Genomic DNA, 20,843 nt, shown 5'->3' on the forward strand with positions numbered 1-20,843 from the left:
TGTATTGTTGCTCCATTATCGCTGCCGGCCTCCGGGTTGTAGGCACCTCAAGCTGTGTATCCTAATGTGCTCTTATCAATAAAGCAGTGTTGAACACCAAAAAAAAAAAAAAAAAAAAAAAAAAAAAAAAAAAAAAACATATTATATTTTAGCAGTTTAACTTCTAGTAGACTATATTTTAGAATATTCTTTAAGATTAAATTGTAGCATATTACAAAGTAGATTTTGTGACATTCCATGCCTGCCAGTTTGCATTCCATTTAATTTCCCACTGATTCTATCCATTCTGTAGCTTTTCAGTATGACATACTTGGTTTTCTGTTCTAGTGGCTTGATTCATTTTGGACATATAGGTCTCACTTTAGTGCACCAAAAATGTCTTATGTGTCTCCAAACTAAAAATGTTGATTCTTAGAATCAAGCTATTAGGACATTAAATTGTTAATCGAGCTGACAACTGAGGAAAATCTACAAGGTGGCTGGGCGTTTTTGCAGTTGTAAGTTTCAGATAAATGATTAAATCTGTGAAAATCTTTGACATGGCATTATGAATCGTAGATTTTTTCTCCATTCAGAGGATCCTGTGTTACTGCTAGAACCAAAAAGAACAATTGATGGACAGAATGCAGAACAATGTCATACATTCACCCCAGTACAGAGATCTGCGCCCAAATCCATAGTTTTTTTGCTCACCATGCCATTCCAGTTTGGACCCAGCCATAATCAAATCAGTCTTGACCCTGAACCCAATGGTGACAGTCCAGCCCGAACTGCCAGGCCAGGTCCTCCCTGGACTGGAAACAAGCATAATAGGACCGGTTTCGGACTTTCTGCCCTCATCAGCCAGGGTAGCTCGACTCCAGTGGCATGGAGAGCACGCGACCCACATCTGGGCATACCCCTCACACTCGGGGTGACAAATGCAAAAAGAACAATTGATGGACAGAATGCAGAACACAGGGTCAAGACTGATTTGCATATAGCTGGGTCTGAATTGAGGTGGCGAAGTGAGCTAAAGAATGATGATGGATTCAACCCAGATCAGTGACTGGGGGTGAGTGTCTGAAAAGTTTCAGCGCTCCATCCATCATCACATTGTGTTTGCTTTGTTAGCCCTAAGTTGGAAGGGTATGCCCAGGCGTGGGTCCCTTACTCACTTTGCCACTGAATTCAAGCTAGCCTGGCTGACGAAGGGTGTTACCCAGAAACCGGCCCAGGATGCTTGTTTCCGGTTCAGGGAAGACCTGGTTTGGCAGTTCGGGCTGGACTGTTCCAATGAGGCACAGGGTCAAGACTGATTTGCACATAGCTGGGTCTGAACTGAGGTGGCAAAGTGAGATAAAGAATGATGATGGATTCAACCCAGATCAGTGACTAGGATGAGTGTCTGAAAAATGTCAGCGCTCTGTCCATCAGCTCCTTGTGTTTGCTTTATACTGCTAGAACCCACAACAACAAACGTTTCATTCCATGCTACTTCTTCCTGAATATTTGCTGCCTTGGTTTATCTTTCTTTCAGATCTGCACTTGTTTTTAGTCTCTTAAATTGAATGGGCTAAAACTGTACCAACAAGATAACAATTTGTTTATTTTAGACAGCATGAATGCTTTTCACCGGTCAAATCTGCCTAGTGGGACTATATATATAGGTAGGATCGAGTATTTAAAACAAAAAGCCGCTGTAATATTGACTGTGTATAGGATCAACATGCGGTGCCTCGCTGAAGAACCACCTTCCTATCCTTGTAGTTCAAGGAGATCACCTCTTTCCCTGGAGTCATTTTTTTCTGTCATTAATATAGGTGCCAGCCACACACTCTCTTCTTGCATGTTTTCTTACCTTCTGTGTGGTACAGTCCAGAGAGATCACTTCTAACATTGTTATGTTTCCTGCCCACATTGAGGTGCCTCCGATAGAGGTCACCTCACTGCTTCCATGGTTTCTTATCTTCCTCAGGCAGCTGCTACTGAAGGTATCTTCTCTTCATGCATGTTATTAGCGATTCTAACCCAAGAGCCCTTGGTTACTCCCATTTTTACTTCTCAGCCGTGATTCCCTCCTCTCCAGAGGTCTAACTCTCCTTCCCATTCCTTACTTCTCTGAATTGGTTGAACACTCTCAGGCCTCTGAATAAAGATTATCAATGTAGACATAGTGGTGCACTCAAAATAATAATTCACAGCAGTCCAGTTGTATTTGAAAGTTCAAATATCTTCTTTATTGTTTCCAAATCTTGTTTCTTTTTGTATATAAAAATGAACTTCTTCAGGAATATCACATAAGCGTACATGTTCATAAACGAGCACAATTTGATGCTGTTTTGAGTACCTAACGAACAAAGGGGCATATTAGCAAGAACCTCGTTAAAATTATCGCTGTTTTAGCGGCAGGAAACTGCAGCTAAAACTGCGATAATGGGCTTGCTAATATGCGTTATAGAATTCCAATAGAAGCCCAGGTTAGATGTCCTGCACATCTAACATGGGCTTATATTGGGATTCTATAACGCATATCAGCACGCCCATTATAACGAGGTTCTTGCTAATATGCCCCTCAGTTTTGACAAATTCTATGTCCTGTGAATATTTTCTGTTGAATATTTTTTCCGAAGTGAATCGATCTGTATAGGGAACAGAACAACACAGCAGTATCCTGGAAATGGGAGGTTTGTGCCATTGGCTCTTGAGTTGTTTTTATGTAGATAGCAACAGAAAGCCACTTTCTCTCAGAGGTGTATTTCTTTGCACTCTGTCGCTTCCTTATCCCCATTAGGAATTTGCATGAAAGGCGTTAACAATACCAGTTATGCTGCAACCCTGCTGAGAGGCTGAGACTAGTTCAGCGGGTGGTGAGGAATGCTTATAAGTTTTTACAGGCTAGACAAGGTCTCAGAGGTATTCCACAGACGTGTGCATGTACACTATGTCTAAACTGTTAGTATGGTCCACTTAGTGGAAGTACCCGTGGCAGTGGGTGCTATTTAGAGTGTGCATCAATTTTCGAATATTTAGGAAGACTTGGGGCGTGCAATTAGCTGGGCCTAGCTGCCAAAGTGTGTATTGTGAGAAGCTCCGAATAAAGATTGCTTAATAAAGTGTGGTACACTGTCTTTACTACTTCATTCAAATGCTAACTTGGTTGTCTCTCTTTAGAGAACTCTCACACAATCAGATCGAGGAGCTGCCAAGTTTGCACCGGTGCCAGAGGCTGGAAGAAATGTAAGTGTCTTATTTAAGAACGGAAACATTTTGTGGGATCTACAGAAAATGGTCCTGCCTCCTTTTTTATCCAGATCGTGGTTTTAGGGGACAGTAAGCAATATTGCATCAAGAGTTTAACAGGTCATTTTGGCTATTGTAACTCATAACATCAAAATCCCCATTTAGCAATGTCAGGTGTTGCTCTCCGCTGCCTCCCTTATTCCAGGGCTTGCTTCCCGAATGTCAGTCTATTCCTATATGCCAAAGTCAAATCGAGGTAGTATGCGCTGTGTGACGTGAGAAGGGGGTACCGACATTTTTAATGACAGGGTGTTTTATCACTTAGTCAGAATCAGAAGAGGCTGTAGTGAATATCCTGACTAAGGTTCGATAGTCTGAAGGCTAGTAAGTTTGTTATCTTTCTACCTACAACGATGTATTGCCAGGGGCCCTTAATGCTTGCTTGACAAGTGGATACCGACTGCGAAAACACTCAAGGTGCAGGATAATTTAAACAGCTGAAACTGCTGTCCAAGAACCCTTTTGTTTAGACTACAGACCGAAAAATCTAAAATCACTTCAAAGCAGCAAACCAAAAACAAGTAAAATGTTCACACTTCATAGAGAGAAAACAGGTGTCGTTTTTTATTTCCCATCAATCTCTCCCTATGTCTACATCCTAATAGTGCATTTCATCTAGGACACTGTCAGCAATTGTTTGTTGGCTTTTCAGCCACAGGACGTGGACTCCCGAACTTGCAGTCTTGATCTCAAATTATAAGCACAAACGTAAAAATCCAAATGTGCTAACCCCTGCTGGCCAATGCCCATTACTGACGTGTGTCTGTCTGAGAGTTGTGTGCATCTGTGTGTGAGTGTGCCCTTTTGTGTTATTTGTGTACATGGGTGGCTTGCAATCGGAATCTACTCACATATAGCTTCCAGACCCTGCGAACAAGTAATTCAAATGTATTTTAAAGACAGGCTGACAGCTTGTGCAGAGTTTGCCAGGCCTATTGCTTCTAACCCATTACATATACATAGAGTGGGCTTTGGGTCAGCCCCGTCCTCATGATTGGATGGTTTTGTTGTCTAGTTTACTTCCCTGCTCCCGAGACGATAGCTATCCTCTCTGTTCTTATCTTTGTCCCACTCAGGAGTATTTAGGTCTCACAGTGTTGTGACAAGAGGCGTTGTATTCTTCCATTGCTTACTTCAGGGGGAAACTTTGGGGCATACCAAGCAATAGCGATAATTATCGCTATTGCTTGGTTAGCGTGAACAAATTATCGCTGAGCTGCGGCGATTTTTATCGCAGAAAAAACCTTGGTATTACCAAGGTTTATCGCAAATGCGATAAAAATCGGCCGCAATGCATGAATATCGCTGAAAAGTCAGCGATATTCATGCAATAGCGAGCTAATGCTCTTAGCCATGTTATCCACCTCCCATTGGATAACATGGCTAAGAACTGCTCAGGGCACGTGTTAGCTTTTGGAGATATTCGCGCTTAGCGCGAATATCTCCAAACGTTGGTAATAGGAGATAGCGATGTTAGCGACTGTTTCCAGTCGCTAACATCTTGGCACGCCCACTTTGCATGTCATTAGTGATAAATATCACTGACATGCAAAGTGGGGCCCAAGATGGTCGCTATCTCCTACTAGCTGTCGCTAACTGATGTTAGCGACAGCAAGGTAATAAGGAGATAATTTTATCTCCGCTTTCTTGGCTTTTAAAGCCAAAAAAGCAGAGATAAACCCCCTTGATAATATGCCCCAGACTTTTTATTTTCAAATAAATATTCCATGAAAGCGAACGAGTTGCATTTCTATCTCCCCTCTTCTGCTATTCTACTCCTTATCCCACTCCCTGTTTTATTTATGTGTTTCCCCTTGCTCGCTTCCATGCACACTACATTTACTCATCCCCTGTGTGCTTTCTTTTGTGGTAGCCATTTTGGCTCTTTTTTGCCAATAGTGAGCATTATTTTTTTTACTGTGACCTGCCCATCTCTGATTTGCCTTCAGTGTGCTACTCCTTGGCCATCTTCAGGGTTGCATAAGGAAGCCCCTTAAAGTCCAAGGGGCAGATTTAGGATGCCCTTGCGCTGCAATTGCGTCACTTTATTTGACGCAACTGCGGCGCAAACAATGCGCCCTATTTACAACGTGACGCATCTAGGAGATGCGTCACGTTGTAAAGCCCTGCGCCATAAGGAGGCGTTCCTGCGCAGGGGGGGCGTTCCTGCGCAGGAACGCCTCCTGAAAGTGGCTGAGTGAAATCTATGAGATTTCACTCAGTCACTTTCAGGCCAATGCTGCGTCAAAACCCTGCGCCTGCTTGAAGCAGGCGTAGGTCTTGATGCAGCATTGTGTAGATGCGGCACCCCCGAGCCTTGCTGGAGCTGCGTCGCGCTTGCGACGCAACTCCAGCAATGCGCCACATTTCCGGCACAGATGCGTCACGCATCTGTGCCTTTTTTGCACCATGGTGCGCCGCATTATAAATGCGGCGCACCATGGCTGGCGGAGCTGTGGCTCACTGTGGCGCACGTTAACTGCCGCATCCCTGGGGATGCGCCAGTTAACATAAATCTGCCCGCAAGTGTTGAAGCACATACAGTACCCCTGTCTACTTTGCATGCCTGCTAGGTGGACGTGGCACTGCCTGCAGCCACCACTGCTTTCAAGTCAAGCGGTATTTGGGCACTGTAGTGTATGAACTATGTGGAGTAAAGTAGAGTAGAATAAACTGCTGTTCTAGAGTTGCTTTTCACAATTAGCAACAAACGGCCCCACGAAAGCTGTGATGAAGGGGGCCCCCACCACATCTCGCTCCCATATGGTCTCCTAATTCTTGACTTCTTGAGCCCTCATGGGTCTGAGCTATTCCACAGATTGTACAATCTCTCAGACTCTTTTTTTTTTTTTTAAGTTTGAAGTTTATTGAAGTATAAGGAAGCAAAGACAGAAAATGAAGAAACAATCAAAAGTTATAAAAACAAGAAATCTCTCTTACAAAAAAGTAGAAGTGATAATTAAATCTAGACATTAAATATGGCATACGGTACTATTCATGAACATATGGTAATTGAGGTATATCCTGTAGAATAAAACACATAAGTGAAATAAAAAATGAAATACAAGGTAGAAATGCAATTACGGTGGTTTTTGGACTTCAACAGTACGAACTTGAGTGGTAGGTGGGATCTGGGCAACTCTGGATAAATATTCAGTGAGGGGAATCCATAAAAGATCACGTTTGATTGCAAGGGAAATGGGGGAAACAAAATTAGTATCCAGACGGTGATTAAAACAAACTGCGTTCCACCAGGCAGTGAAGGAGACATCATTAGCCTGTTTCCAATGAGATGTAATATGGTGGAAGGCAACGGCAATCAGAAGGTCTATTAGTTTATATTTATGGGACGAAGTGGTAAAAATAGGAGAAAGAGAACCTAGAAAAATGTTAACTATGGAAAAAGAAAAAGAAAAATTGAAAATCTTTTGAAACTGGGACCACACTTGTTGCCAAAAGCGAAAAATGGGAGGACAATCAAACAACATATGCTTCAAATCAGCTGAAGAGCATGGACAGGACCAACAAGTGGAGGGAGTGTCTGAGGAAAAGGATGACAGAAATAATGGAGTGAATAAAGTGCGATTATAAACAAAAAATAAGGTTTGGGTAGTGTTTGCAGCTCTGGAAGTACTATGAATTTTTGACCAGATTTTGTCCCACAAAGTGAAGGACCAAACTTGAGATAAATCTTTTTCCCAAGCCAACTCAACCTTAGATTTGAGACGGTCAATAGAAGATTGAATAGATTTGTAGAGAAAAGAAGCAGAAGGGGAGTGATCAATGACATTTGAAATGGGAAGATATGCTGTAGGAATAGAATTTGTAGCAGGAAGTGAAGAGAGGTATTGGAGGAGAGAGGGAATCATTGACACATATCGTGTACGCGAGGAGGAGGGCAAAGAGAATTGTTTTTGGAGGTCTTGAAAAGAAAGAGGTTGATTATCCACAAGAAGTTGAGAAATCCATTTTAGACCAAGGGAGTGCCAGGTCTTCCAATATAATGAGCGATTGCGAATTTGAAGGAGTTTATTATGCCAAATAGGCTGAATATGAGTGGAGGAAGTAGAAGGATAAGAGGAAGACAAGTACGGTAAAAGAAGAGTACGAGAACAGGAGATAATGGGGGAGCGAAGGGACGTTACATTAGAAGTAAAGGAAAGAATCTCATGGAAATTAAAAGGATGAATGAAAGAGGATTCTATCTGTAACCAAAGAGGGGGATAAAAGGGGAGATCTGAAGAGAGCCAACGCAAAGCTTGTTTTAATGAAAAAGCGGTATGGTAAGATTTGAAATTCGGAAATTTAACCCCACCTAATGTTTTATCTTTCTTCAAGGCAGAAAGGGCTATTCGAGATTTTTTACCTTTCCACAAAAATTTTTGCAAAATAGAATCTATTGACTTGAAGTAATAGTCCTGAATATGAATGGGAATCATGGAAATAGAGTAAAGAACTAGAGGGGCCAACATCATTTTAATGGAGTCAAGACGTCCCCACCAGGAAAGGAAAAGAGGGTTCCAGCGAGTAATAGCCGTATTAAGTTTAACAGAAAGGGAATTGAAATTAAACTTAAGGGTATCTAAGAGATGGGGAGCAAACCAAACACCCAAGTATTTAATCTTCGAAGGCTGCCAAGAAAAGCCAGAATTGTGGAAGAGATGCTTTTGACAGAGAGGGTTTAAGGGTAAAATTTCACATTTATCAATATTAAGACGGTAGCCAGAAACCTTAGAAAAGGAGGAAACTTGATTCAAGAAAAACGGTAAAGTGGATTGTGGGCCTGAACAGTATAATAAAATGTCATCAGCGTAAACTGATAGTTTAACTTGCTGTTGGGAGCCGTAACGAAATCCAGAAATATTCTCATCAAGTCTAATCTTAGTCAAAAAAGGTTCTAAAGCTAAAACAAACAGGAGAGGAGATAAGGGGCAACCTTGACGCACGCCTCGTTGAAGAGGAAAATAATCAGAAGTTATATCGTTTGCAAAAATAGAGGTGTGGGGGCTAGAATAAAGTAATGAGATAAGAGAAATAAATTTAGGAGAGAAACCGATCCAACGAAGAGCTTGAAACATAAAATCCCAACCTATTCTATCGAAAGCCTTTTCGGCGTCAAGAGAAATGGCTGCCAAAGGGTAAGAAAGGGAGGGAGCTTTACTCAAAATATTAAAGAAAACTCGGGAGTTATCTGATGATAAACGACCTTTAACAAAGCCTGATTGCTCAGGGCCAATAATATTTGGTAAAAGGGGATCCAATCGAAGAGCCAATATTTTGGCGAAAATTTTATGATCGGTATTAACGAGAGAGATGGGGCGATAATTTTTACATAAAGTGTGATCCTTATCTGGTTTGGGAATTAAACAAATGAGTGCTTCCTGAAAGGTTCCCCGAGAAGAACCAGAATCGACAAAAGATTAGAATAATAGAAGTAGTTTAGGAAGGAGAAGGGAGGAAAAATGATTATAGAATTCAATGGTGAAACCATCAGGCCCAGGTGCCCTACCACGACGAAGGACAGAAACAGCATGTGAAATTTCAGAGAGGGAGATATCCGAATCAAGCGTAAGAAAATCAACATGGGTGGAGGGAGGGGGAGGAATGTCTTGAAAATACGTAAGGAGATCAGCGGGATCAGGAGTAGATTCAGGAGTGTATAGAGTTTGATAGAACGAAACAAACTAATTTAATATGTCTTTATCTTTAAATAGAAAAATACCGGATGGTCCTTGTAGAGACTCAATCTTTGTTTTCTCCCTTCTTATCTTAAGATAATTAGCTAGTAATTTGCCCATTTTGTTTTGACCTCCATAATAACGAGAGTTGCATTTGAGGAGAGAATTAGAGGCTGCATTTGTGGTAAATTTGTTAAAATCGAATTTGGCTGATATAAGCTCTCGGAGGGAGGAGTCAGAGCTAGAGTTATAATAAGCATATTCTAATTTCTTAATTTTATCCAGAAGTTGAGTTGTCTTAGAAATAGACTTCTTTTTCTTTTGTGATACATAATTAATAACAAATCCCCTAACAGCTGCTTTAAACGAATCCCGCACCATGACAATGGGAGAGTCAGGGAGATGATTAAGTGTGAAAAATTCAGTTGCAAAAACAGTAAATTGAGTGCAAAAATCAGAATCAAGGAGTAAAGAATTATTGAATCTCCAGCGTCCTGAATGAGGAGAGAAGGGGACTAGGTCAATGTCAACAAAAACAGGAGCATGGTCTGAAATTAAAATAGAACCAATGTCTGGGTGAAGGGCAAGTTGAGCTAGGGATTTGCTAAGGAACAAGTAATCAATACGGGATTGGGAATGGTGAGTGGGAGAGTAAAATGTGTATTCTCTAAGGTCGGGATTGCATAGCATCCAAATGTCAACTAGGGCGTTATTTTGAATAGATGCAGTAAATTGGGAGTGCATTTTGGAGGAAACAAATTTAACTTTAGAGTTTCTGTCTAAAATGGGGTCAAGAACTTGATTGCAATCACCACCGAAAATAACATATTGTTCATCAAGCATAACAAGTTTTTCAGAAATAGCAGGCCAAAACAGTTTGTCAACCCCTGTAGGAGCATAAACATTAAAAATAACAATTGGTATCTTGTCAACAAGAAGATTTACAAGAACCCAACGACCATTAACGTCACATTCTTGAGATACAACAGAAACCGTTAACTTTTTGTGACACAATATAACTGAACCATTTTTCTTACCTAAAGCAGGAGAATGGAAAACATGTCCCACCCAACAACGTTTGAGTTTTACAGCCTCCTTCTCCGAAAGATGGGATTCTTGAAGGAGGGCTACATCCGCGTTAAGCCTAGCCAAATGTGTCAGAACTCGTTGACGTTTAATAGGGTTATTTAACCCTTTAACGTTCCAAGTGACTACTCGGAATATAAATCAGAAGGAGAATGATACGGAAAAGAAGATAGAACAGAAAAGGTACATTGGAAAGAGAAGAGAATGGTTGAAGGAATGTAGAGTTAGAGTAAGTAAAGGAAATAAATCAAGAGAGTAGATAGAGAACCCAGTGAGAAAAAAGGAAAGAAAAGAGTAAAGAGTAAAGAGAGAAGATAGGAAGAGAGAGTAGTAAAGAGGACAGAGCAACATAAGAAGAAGAACATAGAAACATACCAATGGATACAGAACGAAGACTAATGGGGGGTGACGACGCCAGAAGATGACGACAACGACAACGGAACACACGCCACCGAACATCGGAGGAACCAGCAGAGAACTGAGTTGAAGGGATGCACGAATACACCGGGATGAAGAAAGGGGTAGATTATCTATAAGAAGACAAAAAATAAGAAGAATATTAGAGAAACATACGAGATATAAAATACAGAATATAAAATACCGGAAACAAAAATACTAGAATAAGATATCAATCAACAGGGAATATAGGACAAAAATACGACACAGTAGGATAACGGAAAAGTAAACAGGTCATTCATTCATGCGTGACTAAACAGCTCTAGCAGTGTCCATGACGTCGGTCTCCTGCTGACGAAGAAACTCTTGAAGGACCTGTGGATCATCGAAAGTCGTCGTCTTATCCTTGTAGGTCACCTTGAAGAGACAAGGATGAAGTAGTCCATATCTTGCATTCAGAGCTCGTAGTTGTGGTCTCAAATCAAGGAATTGTTTTCGACGATCAGCTGTCACTTTAGCCACATCCTGAGATAGGTAAAGACGATGACCTTCCCACATAAGTTGTTTATTAGTTTTTGCTGCTGAAAGAACCTGCAGGAGATCAGTATATTGTAAGAACAGCATGATGACTCCTCGTGGTTTGTTGGAAACTTTAGGACCGAGTCTATGAGCACGTTGTATATTAAGTGAAGAGGAAGGAGGGAGATCCAGAATTTTCGGCAAAAAGGTTTGAAAAAATGCAGTTGGGTTGGATCCCTCTGTAAGTTCCGGAAGACCATAAAGGCGTAGGTTATTTCTGCGATTACGATTTTCCAACTCCTCTGTCTGCCTCCTCAGGAGAGAAACATCTTTTTCCAAAAGCGAAATTCTAGAGCCTGAAGTTTGAAGGGCCTCCGTGGCCTGTTCTACTAGAAGAACACGTGATTCAAGAGTAGACCATTTATCGTGAAGAAACTGTAAAGTCTTAGTAGTCTCGGCCATGAAAGGTTTTAGCGCACGAATTTCCTCAAGAATAAGATCCATAGAAGCAGAATGTGAGGATGAGCCTGGGGAGGGTGGGTCCTTTTTGAGGCGCTTTGTTGAGGCAGGTTGCAAAAGTTTACTTGAGGAGGTACTTTTTGGAATAGCCCCAGGGGTTAAGTCCGGCTTTTGAGAAGCAGGATCATCCATGGTTGGAGTCGTGGAGTCAGAGTCTGAAGAATGGCGCGGCTTGGGTGTTGAAGCAGTGAGCTTGAGAGTACGCAATTTCCCCATGGAAAAATAGGAGGAAAAAATATTAGTGCCACCACAGACCACAAAATAAAGTCAATAGGAATAATATTCAGGGAAAGAACACTGTGGCTTAGCACTATTTAAAGCGTACAGGAAGTGCGCCAAGCAGAAATAATGAAGTTGAAGTCGAGTTAATCACTATATCAGCTGTGAAAAATACAATTCCTCATGAAGAAAAGCCTTCAAGTAGCAGTTGCACGAAGAGAACACTGAAGCAAATCAACAGACATTGCATATGAGCGTACGTGTAAAGGTAGCAGCGTTGATAACCTGCATGTTATGCAAGATGATAAAGACCAATGTCCAGTATGAAGGTTGCTGTAGCAATTCTATGCATAGAAATATGTCATTAAGCCAGGAAGCGTAGCGCATATGAGAAAATGCGGTTGAAAAAAGCACCAACTAAGATTTGTCATTTAAAGATGTCAACAAGCGTAGCGCACATCAATATGTGGGCGAGAGAAGCACCAACCAGGGAAGTAAGGCATGAATTGCTGAAGTAAATTTGGTGAAAGACAGGCAGAATCAGTGCGAGCAGCGTCTGCGTTGCAAAACGTGTGAGGAGGAAAACTGCCACTGCATATGCATTTTGTGTTGTGCCCAAGCCGTTTAGAAAGGGAAGAAACAGTAACAGTACTGTGAAATGGATAACGAGGCGCACATTTGGGAAATACCGCTCATGAAGGGATCGCGGTAAAAAAGAAAATGGCGGCCGCCGAAAAAGCGGACCGCGTCACGACCAAAATGAGCGCATGTCGTTGGTTTCAAGTAACAAGGCACGAATCCTCCTGCTCACCTCACATTCCGATTGCAGATTATGGGATTTTAGGTCGTGTCCGTCCGGTGTAAGCGGGGATAAACTGCCGGCGCCGGGCTCGGTCAGCGGAGCTCCGGTATCAAGCCGCCATCTTGTGCGGCGCTCAAGCCACGCCCCCCAATCTCTCAGACTCTTGATTCAGACTGAAGGGCTAATCTTCATGTGTGTTACACGCAACACAGCATAGGTGATTTGACTTTCACACTCCCTGAAAGAGGTGTGAAGCTGTACAGAAGAACAGAAAAAATAATAAATGCGACGCCTCCTTTCAGGATGTTAATGAACCTGTTCTCTTTCCAACTTTGGAGTTATTAAGAGTTTAAAACGTGATTTTTCACTACTGAATTCTCTTTCATATGTCTTAACGAAAATATATAGTTATATTTATGTATCTGCATATAAAAGCACACAACTATTCTTTGTCAGTTGCTTAAAGCCAGTTCGTTTAATGCACATGTATTAGAGATTGGCTTATTTTTGACAAACCAACTCCGAAAAGTTTGATTTAACACAGTAGTTGACACTTTATTAGGGAAAAATTTATAACTTAGTATGGAATTTTGAATGTAACAATATGCCTTATGTAGTCAATATGCTTAAAAATATAGGGCCATATTATCAAGAAAGGGCGATACATTATCGCCGCTTTTATCGGCAGGAAACTGCAGCTAAAGCGGCGATAATGGGCTTGATAATATGCCCTTGTGAATTCCCATAGAAGCCCAGGTTCTGGTGTTAGCCTGGGCTTCTATGGGAATTCACAAGGACATATTATCAAGCCCATTATCGCCGCTTTAGCGGAAGTTTCTTACCGATAAAAGCGGCGATAATGTATCGCACTTTCTTGATAATATGGCCCATAGATATTTTTTAAATTGGCTTAAATTGAACAGTGTTGGTCTGATAGAAAGTTTTCTCGAATTTTCGATTTTTTAAAAAAAAATGGGTGGGAGTATAACTTTCCCGGTGCTATCCTTTAAAAAATGTCGTACAAGGATTTATTAGACCATTCCACCAAATGTAACTGTGTTTGAATGCTATGTATGTATAAGTAAGTGTTACTTTGGGTCAACCGTCATTTTTTAAGTGTAAAGTGTATCTCAGTATCGCAAGGCATCTGTTGTCATGTTCATTCGCAGATTGAACCTTGGATAGACTTCATTACAAAAAACGTTCAGCTTTTTATATCATTGGTCCGTATTTTGGATATTTATTAGTTTGTTTTACATATTTCCCTCGTCCCCTTTTCCCAGCCGTGGCGCCCTTCACACCGTTCATGGGCGCTCAATGACCGGAGTCTAGGTGGTCCTATGCTAACTGTGTAGAGCGGCAACTTGAAGATGGGCCTTGCAGATATTTGTAGCAATACCTTCTTATTTTGTGGTTTTTGGAAAGTGCAACATCAGATGTATACATAGCCTCCTGGTGCTGCTATAGTTTGAATTTTGAATTTGAATTTAAAAACATTTGTATAGCGCGCTTATACCACGCGGTTTCATGGCGCTTTTCAGATTGCGAGGTGACAGCAGGAGCAAAGGAAGTTATACAGCGAAAGCTCGGGAGAAGAGCAGGGTTTTAAGGCTTTTTCGAAACTCTGTGTAAGAAGATGTCATGCGGAGTTCCACAGGGAGGGAGTTCCAAAACACAGGAGCGAGAACCGCAAATTTTGTTCCGCCAGCCTTTTTCTATTTAAATCGAGGGGTGGTCAAGAGTGCCATGTGGGTGGAGCGAAGCTCTCTACCCGGTGTGTAAGGCTTAATGGCAGAGCAAATAAACTCCGGAGCGGTGCCCATTTTGGCTTGGAAAGTAAGGCAACCAAGTTTGAACAAGGCTCGCTCTTTCACCGGCAGCCAGTGTAGTGCCTGAAATAGAGGAGTTGCACGGTGGAATTTAGGCAGGCCATGGATCAGGCGGGCAGCCTGGTTCTGCACTAGTTGCAGGCGGTGAATAGCATAGGCCGGCGCGCCAATATAGATAATGTTGCCATAATCAAGGCGCGAGAGCACCATTGCCATCACTATGATCTTTAGTGCAGGAAGGGAAAAGAAACGGGAAATCTTCCTAATAGTTCTGAGGGAGAAAAAACAAAAGGAAACAACAGAACTAACCTGTGAGTGGACAGAGAGTGAGGGATTAAGGAGGATACCGAGAGTTTTGACTTTAGGAACGGGGAGTGGGGGGACACCAAGTGAGAGGGGCCAGTGGGACGGGGACCAGGGGCTGCAACCACCTCCGGTCAAGACTAACTACGTCTTGTCCGGATTGAGTTTGAGGTGGTGCTTATAGTGATGCTTTTCTTGGAATATACATTTACCTTTAAATACGTAAACTAGTATATTCTTTTATCTAATAGGAGAATTACAGTCACGATCTGCTGGTTAGGCTTTCATCCTTCAGGGAAATTGCCTTTGGTAAACAGAAGAAGTTTTATTTGTAAGTCATAAATTAAGGAAGCTCTAATATGTCACTATGCGGACACAATTTAACCACGTGCTATTGCCTTTTTATCTCTGTTGAGTGCAGTTGTGGCTGTGCCACTTGCCTATCGCACAGCTCCACCTTGTGCTGTTGCCACCCGTGCACCAAGGGTAACTTTTTTCAGTAGAATTCTACCCTCCAACGTCAAACCCTTTGACATGGATGTATGACGGTACCACGCGTACTTTTACAACGCGTACCGTTACCACGCTACTTTTACCACGCAAGTCGTTACAACGACTTGCGTGGAGGGGCGCTGGATAGTAAATTATTTAATTTACTATTCCAACTCCAGTCCCCGTGGACTCTAGGGAAAGGAGTTGGATAGTAAATTAAAGTATTTACTATCCTGGAGCGCCCCCCAGCGCATTTCGTTGTAACGACCTGCGTGGCAACGGTACCGCGTTGTAAAATATGCGTGGTAACCGTTGTATACCCTTTGACATTGTGCCTATCAGCCAAGCACTGTTCTCTTGTTGTGCCACAACAGTGCTGAATTTGAAAATGAAATAAAGAATTAACATGCATTGGTAAAGCCACTAGGTTTTACATTACAATAGTGTTACTCGAACTTTTGGCTTTGCCAATAATTTTTAGGTCTCGTCTGAGCCAGCGCATGCACTGCTCTGGGGAGACATTTAGTGAGTGGGCTTTAAAAAGCCGACCACAGCTTTTTGGGTGGCATAGAGCGTGGGGTTAAGCGCACAATGACGAGCAGAGTCGCCATCTGGATTTCCTCTCTCGTCAAGGTGCGTGCGTGATCACTTTCACTTTTGCCGCCGCCGCCGTGCTCGCCTTCCCTCCACTTGTGCGCTTTTTTATTTCCTTTTTGCGCGCGCACAAAACTCCCAGTCTGGCTGCTACAGCTTTTTCTTTAACTTTCACCTACAACCTTCCTTGCACTGACTGGCACGACCTTCCTTCCACTGAAGCTCGAGCGCACAAAGTTCCAGTAACAGGGAACGCAATAAGGAACACAAGGTATTCGCTTACTCTGAGCGAGTTCGCCGCTATCTGCATACTTATCTACAAATCACTGTTCAGCCCATCTAATCCCAACAGCCTTGTGAAAGTGTACACCAACACTGCACACAACGCCTTCCCCAGTTCTACATCCAATCAGCAACGGTTTCCTGTCTGAGCATGTTCGGTTGGGGTCAAAGCCGCAGCTTTCATCACATTAGGCACTGATTGGTCTAATATTTGTCAGAGCGAGGCTTGAAACGCAGAAAGAAAAAATGCGCTTCCTGGACCAGTGCTCCTTTGATCTAGTTTGAGTTGTTCGCTGCTGTCCTTATTTGAGGAGGGTTGTGACCAACAAGAGCAGCATGGCAACCCCGCTGAGATTTGATGGGAAAGTGGTCCTTGTGACAGGAGCTGGAGGTGGTAAGAGTTCTTGCATAGTGACTGTCACTTCGAGCTGCACTGTTGGTGGATACACTGTTAGGGACACTTCTGTGCTCTTAAAAAAACACTATACAGTGGCCGTTGCTGGTTTCTTCTACCCCATTCGCTCGGTTTCAGACTACACCAAGCAGTACTGAACCAAAGGAAAATGTCACTATTCACTGTAAGAATCTTTTACGCCTCCACGCTCTGCCAGTAGCCTGGCACGCAATATGCATTTTATAACTAACACCCACACACACTCACACCTCTGTCTCTCCAGTGTGCGCAAAACAAAGTAACATGATATATTATACGCTACCAGTCAGGTGGCATTTTTGAACAGTCATTTCACTAAAGCTTCACGCATCGCTATGCACTACTAACCCTGTTGGTAGTGCATTGTTCCACACGCTATCTGTTAAGAGATCATTATTTGTTTGGAACCCAACACCACAGTGCACCACAAACTGACATACTGTGCTCTCCAAGTAGCGCCATGGTGTGACGTGGAAACTCACCTCGCCATCACGCACAACTTTAGGGTACACCATGCTCTCTCCTGTTCAGTACTTACATCACCTGATTGTGAAGTGCATCTATCATAGGGAGCCCTCCTCAGCACTACACCCAGAGCTATGCCATGCATTACCAACCCAAAGGCCTCCTGGTGCTATGTAATGATAAGGAGTCGCCAATGGGGAACATTTGCTTACTCATCTTCACAATATAACCCCAGTACTAATCAAGGATGTATATGCATTTTGAGAGCCCATCCTGTTTTTGCTCTTCATGCTAAGAATCCTTGCCTCTGGGGCACGTTAGTGTGCACTGTGTAGTTTGCAGAAGTGTTTTTAGCGAATCAGGGCATGAGTATTTCGTGAACTTCTTAGTGCAAGTTAAAGAAAAGTTTGCGAATATACCCTGCCTCCGTCAGTTTTATTTGGGGCATTGACCTATTTACTTTGCACATTTACAGTACACGCTCAATTAAAGAACGTGTTTTATATGATGTTCACATTATTTTAAAAAGGATAGGAGCAAACGTTTCAGCGTGTGCTTAATATGCGTATTTCAAATGCAGTTAAGCGGTTTATTCACGGATGATCATTCGTGCAAACACAGTAGTTCGAGACCTCTACAATTAGTGGAAGGCTGTCTACTGTTCTGCACAGTATGTTTTATAGTTTAAGTTTTAGGAAGAGCTGGTAACCCTGCATGTGTTAAAGACTAGGCACACTATCAAGATGGGTCAGTTACAGATTTTGAATTAATTAGGATGAAAACATCCATTGCAGTTATTTTGTGATACAGACTTTCATACCAGCATATTTATCAAAACAATTTGCACTGTTCAAGTATATATTTGCAATGGGTTTTTATTCTTCAATTATGTCTTTTAATTTCCTATAAAAGCTTATTACGGGATAGAAGATACTGCCTAGTTGTTAAGTTTAACAGCTTGGCTCCCAAAGAGAGTGGTTCTAATCCCGATTTCATACTTTACCTCATTTTTCAGTCCGGGATAAATTGCTTTGCTTTCCAGTGACTCCCTTGTCCTGAAATAGTTTGTGATTGCTTAGAAACTAACTAGCCACTGTAGTAAGCACTGTTTAAATAATTGAGTTGAACTGAAAACCGTTTGTGTTCTATAGGTTGATAGAAAGTGCATAGAATATTGTGCACCTTCATGATTTTTGTAGGATTTGTACATAAGAATCCTAAATTTGCTCAGTTCAGGCGATTTTGGATAGTTCTATTTGACACTTTACATTCCCCCTTTATTTGGTAGGCACCGCATTCACAAATGTACGTATTAGCTCCGCGTTACTCTGTTTGCACAATGTCTGAAAAAAGATCCTTTCAACCAGTTCTCTTCATGTTGTTGGCCCTTGGACTGGGTGAGACAGCAGATCCTGTGTTGCTGCAGCTCTCGCTGAAATGCTTTTTCTTGTTTTCTTCATAAGGTATCTTAACTAATTACTAAGTTGAAACATCACAGTCCATTTAAGTTAGTTATATATTAATAACCTGGTAAAAATAATAAGTTACTCTTCAGGCACCCCCTAGGAGCACTGGGCTCGATTCACAGAACTAACTGAAAACAAAATCCTAAACTTACTAACATTAACAGAAGCCACTTACTCATTTCGGTATTCACAGAAGTTAGGACTCCTAACTTTAGGACTCCTAAAGGCCTTCTGTGAATACCGAAAGTCTTAAGTTAGGATTTTTCTCAGTTTAGGAGTAGCAAAGTTACAACTCCTAACTTTAGGACTCCCAAATGCCTTTTGTGAATACTGAAAGTCTTAAAGTTAGGATTTTTCTCAGTTTAGGAGTAGTAAAGTTAGGACTCCTAAACTGAGAAAAATCCTAACTGTAAGACTTTCGGTATTCACAGAAGGCATTTAGGAGTCCTAAAGTTAGGAGTCCTAACTTTACTACTCCTAAACTGGAAAAAATCCTAATTTTAAGACTTTTGGTATTCACAGAAGGCATTTAGGAGTCCTAACTTCTGTGAAGACCGAAATGAGTAAGGGGCATATTACCAAGGGCCTTATCGCCGCTTTAGCGGGAATTTTTCCCGCTAAAGCAGCGATAATTTTATCGCCCTATTACCTAGCTGTCGCTAACACCAGTTAGCGACAGCTAGTAGGAGATAGCTATCATCTTGGAGCCCACTTTGCATGTCAGCGATATTTATCGCTAATGACATGCAAAGTGGCCCTGCCAAGATGTTAGCGACTTAAACTGTTGCTAACATGGCTATCTCCTATTACCTACAAAGGTGTACTTTTGGAAATATTCCCGCTAAGCGCGAATATCTCCAAAAGCTAACGCCTGCCCAGAGCAGTTCTTAGCCATGTTATCCAATGGTAGGTGGATAACATGGCTAAGAGCATTAGCTCGGTAATGCATGAATATTGCGGACTTTTCAGCGATATTCATGCATTTCGGCCGATTTTTATCATATTTGAGATAAATCTTGATAATAGCAAGGTTTATCTGCGATAAAAATCGTCGGAGCTCGGCGATAATAATATGCCCCTAAGTGCCTTCTGTTAATGTTAGTAAGTTTAGGATTTTGTCTTCAGTTAGTTCTGTGAATTACTATTCCCACTCCAAAGAGTGCAACAGTAGGGAAAGTGCTGGCTCGCGGGGTGGGGGGTAAAAATTACTATTCCCACTCCAGTGAGAGCAACAGTAGGGAAAGTGTAGGGAAAGTGTTGGATAGCGGAGGGGTAGAAATTACTATTCCCACTTCAAAGCGTGCAACAGTAGGGAAAGTGCTGGAAAGCAGAGGGGTAAAAATGATTATTCCCACTCCTGTGAGAGCAACAGTAGGGAAAGCGTTGGATAGCGGAGGGGTAAAAATGACTATTCCCACTCCAGTGAGTGCAACAGTAGGAAAAATGTTGCATAGCGGAGGGGTAAACATTACTATTCCCACTCCAAAGCGTGTAACAGTAAGGAAAGTGCTCGCTAGCGGGGGAGGGGGGTAAAAATGACTATTCCCACTCTAGTGAGAGCAACAGTAAGGAAAATGTTGGATGGCGGAGGGGTAAAAATTACTATTCCCACTCCTCTAGGGCTGGACAAACTGTCATGCCCACTTGCCATGTTCTCCATTGGGCTGTGTTGCACAGCCCTGTGGGGAACATGCCCAGCCTTCCCAGGCACTGCCTGAGTGGCTAAACAGTCCGCTCAGACCAGTCACAACTCTCCTCCGGCAGCTTCGTGACTTGCTGGTAGAGTCCAGAAGCCTGGGTGCTTCTGGTGCTGCCAGCAGACGGAGAAGAGGTGTGCGGCAGCGGGAGAGGTGTGCTGTGGAAAAGGTAAATTAAAAAATTAATACATTTCACCCACTACCGTTCAGTGGCAGCCGCCACTGCGGCAGAGATCTGTGTGTTGTCTGCAAACTAGAGATGTTGATCTCCATGATAGAGCACAGTGGGGAAATGCACCTACTGAAGGGATTTGTGTGTAACGTTTTGCTCATGAGATCTAATCACAGTGACATTTATCTGTGGGTTCTTGTTGATCAGTGCATAACTTGTAGGTCACAGGTTCCAGTCCCAGTTAAATAGCTGCCTCTCAGCAATGAACTGAAAGTTTGGAATATTCTGGTCCAGTGAAATAAAGCTGACCCCTCTCGCCCTCCTCTCCCCCATTGCAGTTGTGTTTGTGATATAAACATTTGACGATACATTAGAAATCAAATGGCTATTTTTATCGGTGTAGTGAGTAGTATGATTATGTATTTTGCAGTATATGCAGTTACATGTAGGCAAAAGTTTAACAATATACAGGAATTTTTAACACTAATTAGCGGTGCCTCTGACCATGCCCCAAGCTCACTGACCACGTCCCACGCTTTCTGGCCACGCCATTAGTGCCCAGGCATTCCACTCAAAATCATAGTGCCTTTACTTTGTTGTACAGGTCGA

At 42.2% G+C, this 20,843-nt stretch overlaps 1 protein-coding gene across 1 annotated transcript in view; it reads left to right on the plus strand.

Moving 5' to 3' along the window:
* LGR6 (leucine rich repeat containing G protein-coupled receptor 6) overlaps positions 1-20,843 on the plus strand; it is a 483,208-nt gene that overhangs the window by 428,409 nt on the left and 33,956 nt on the right. Inside the window, exon 12 of the mRNA XM_086923128.1 lies at positions 3,154-3,219. Within this exon, the coding sequence (XP_086779254.1) occupies positions 3,154-3,219 (66 nt within the window). The remainder of the gene's footprint in view (positions 1-3,153; positions 3,220-20,843) is intronic.

This window comes from Lissotriton vulgaris, chromosome 5 (genome assembly GCF_964263255.1).
Source record: "Lissotriton vulgaris chromosome 5, aLisVul1.2, whole genome shotgun sequence".
In the NCBI taxonomy this organism is placed as follows: Eukaryota; Metazoa; Chordata; class Amphibia; order Caudata; family Salamandridae; genus Lissotriton; species Lissotriton vulgaris.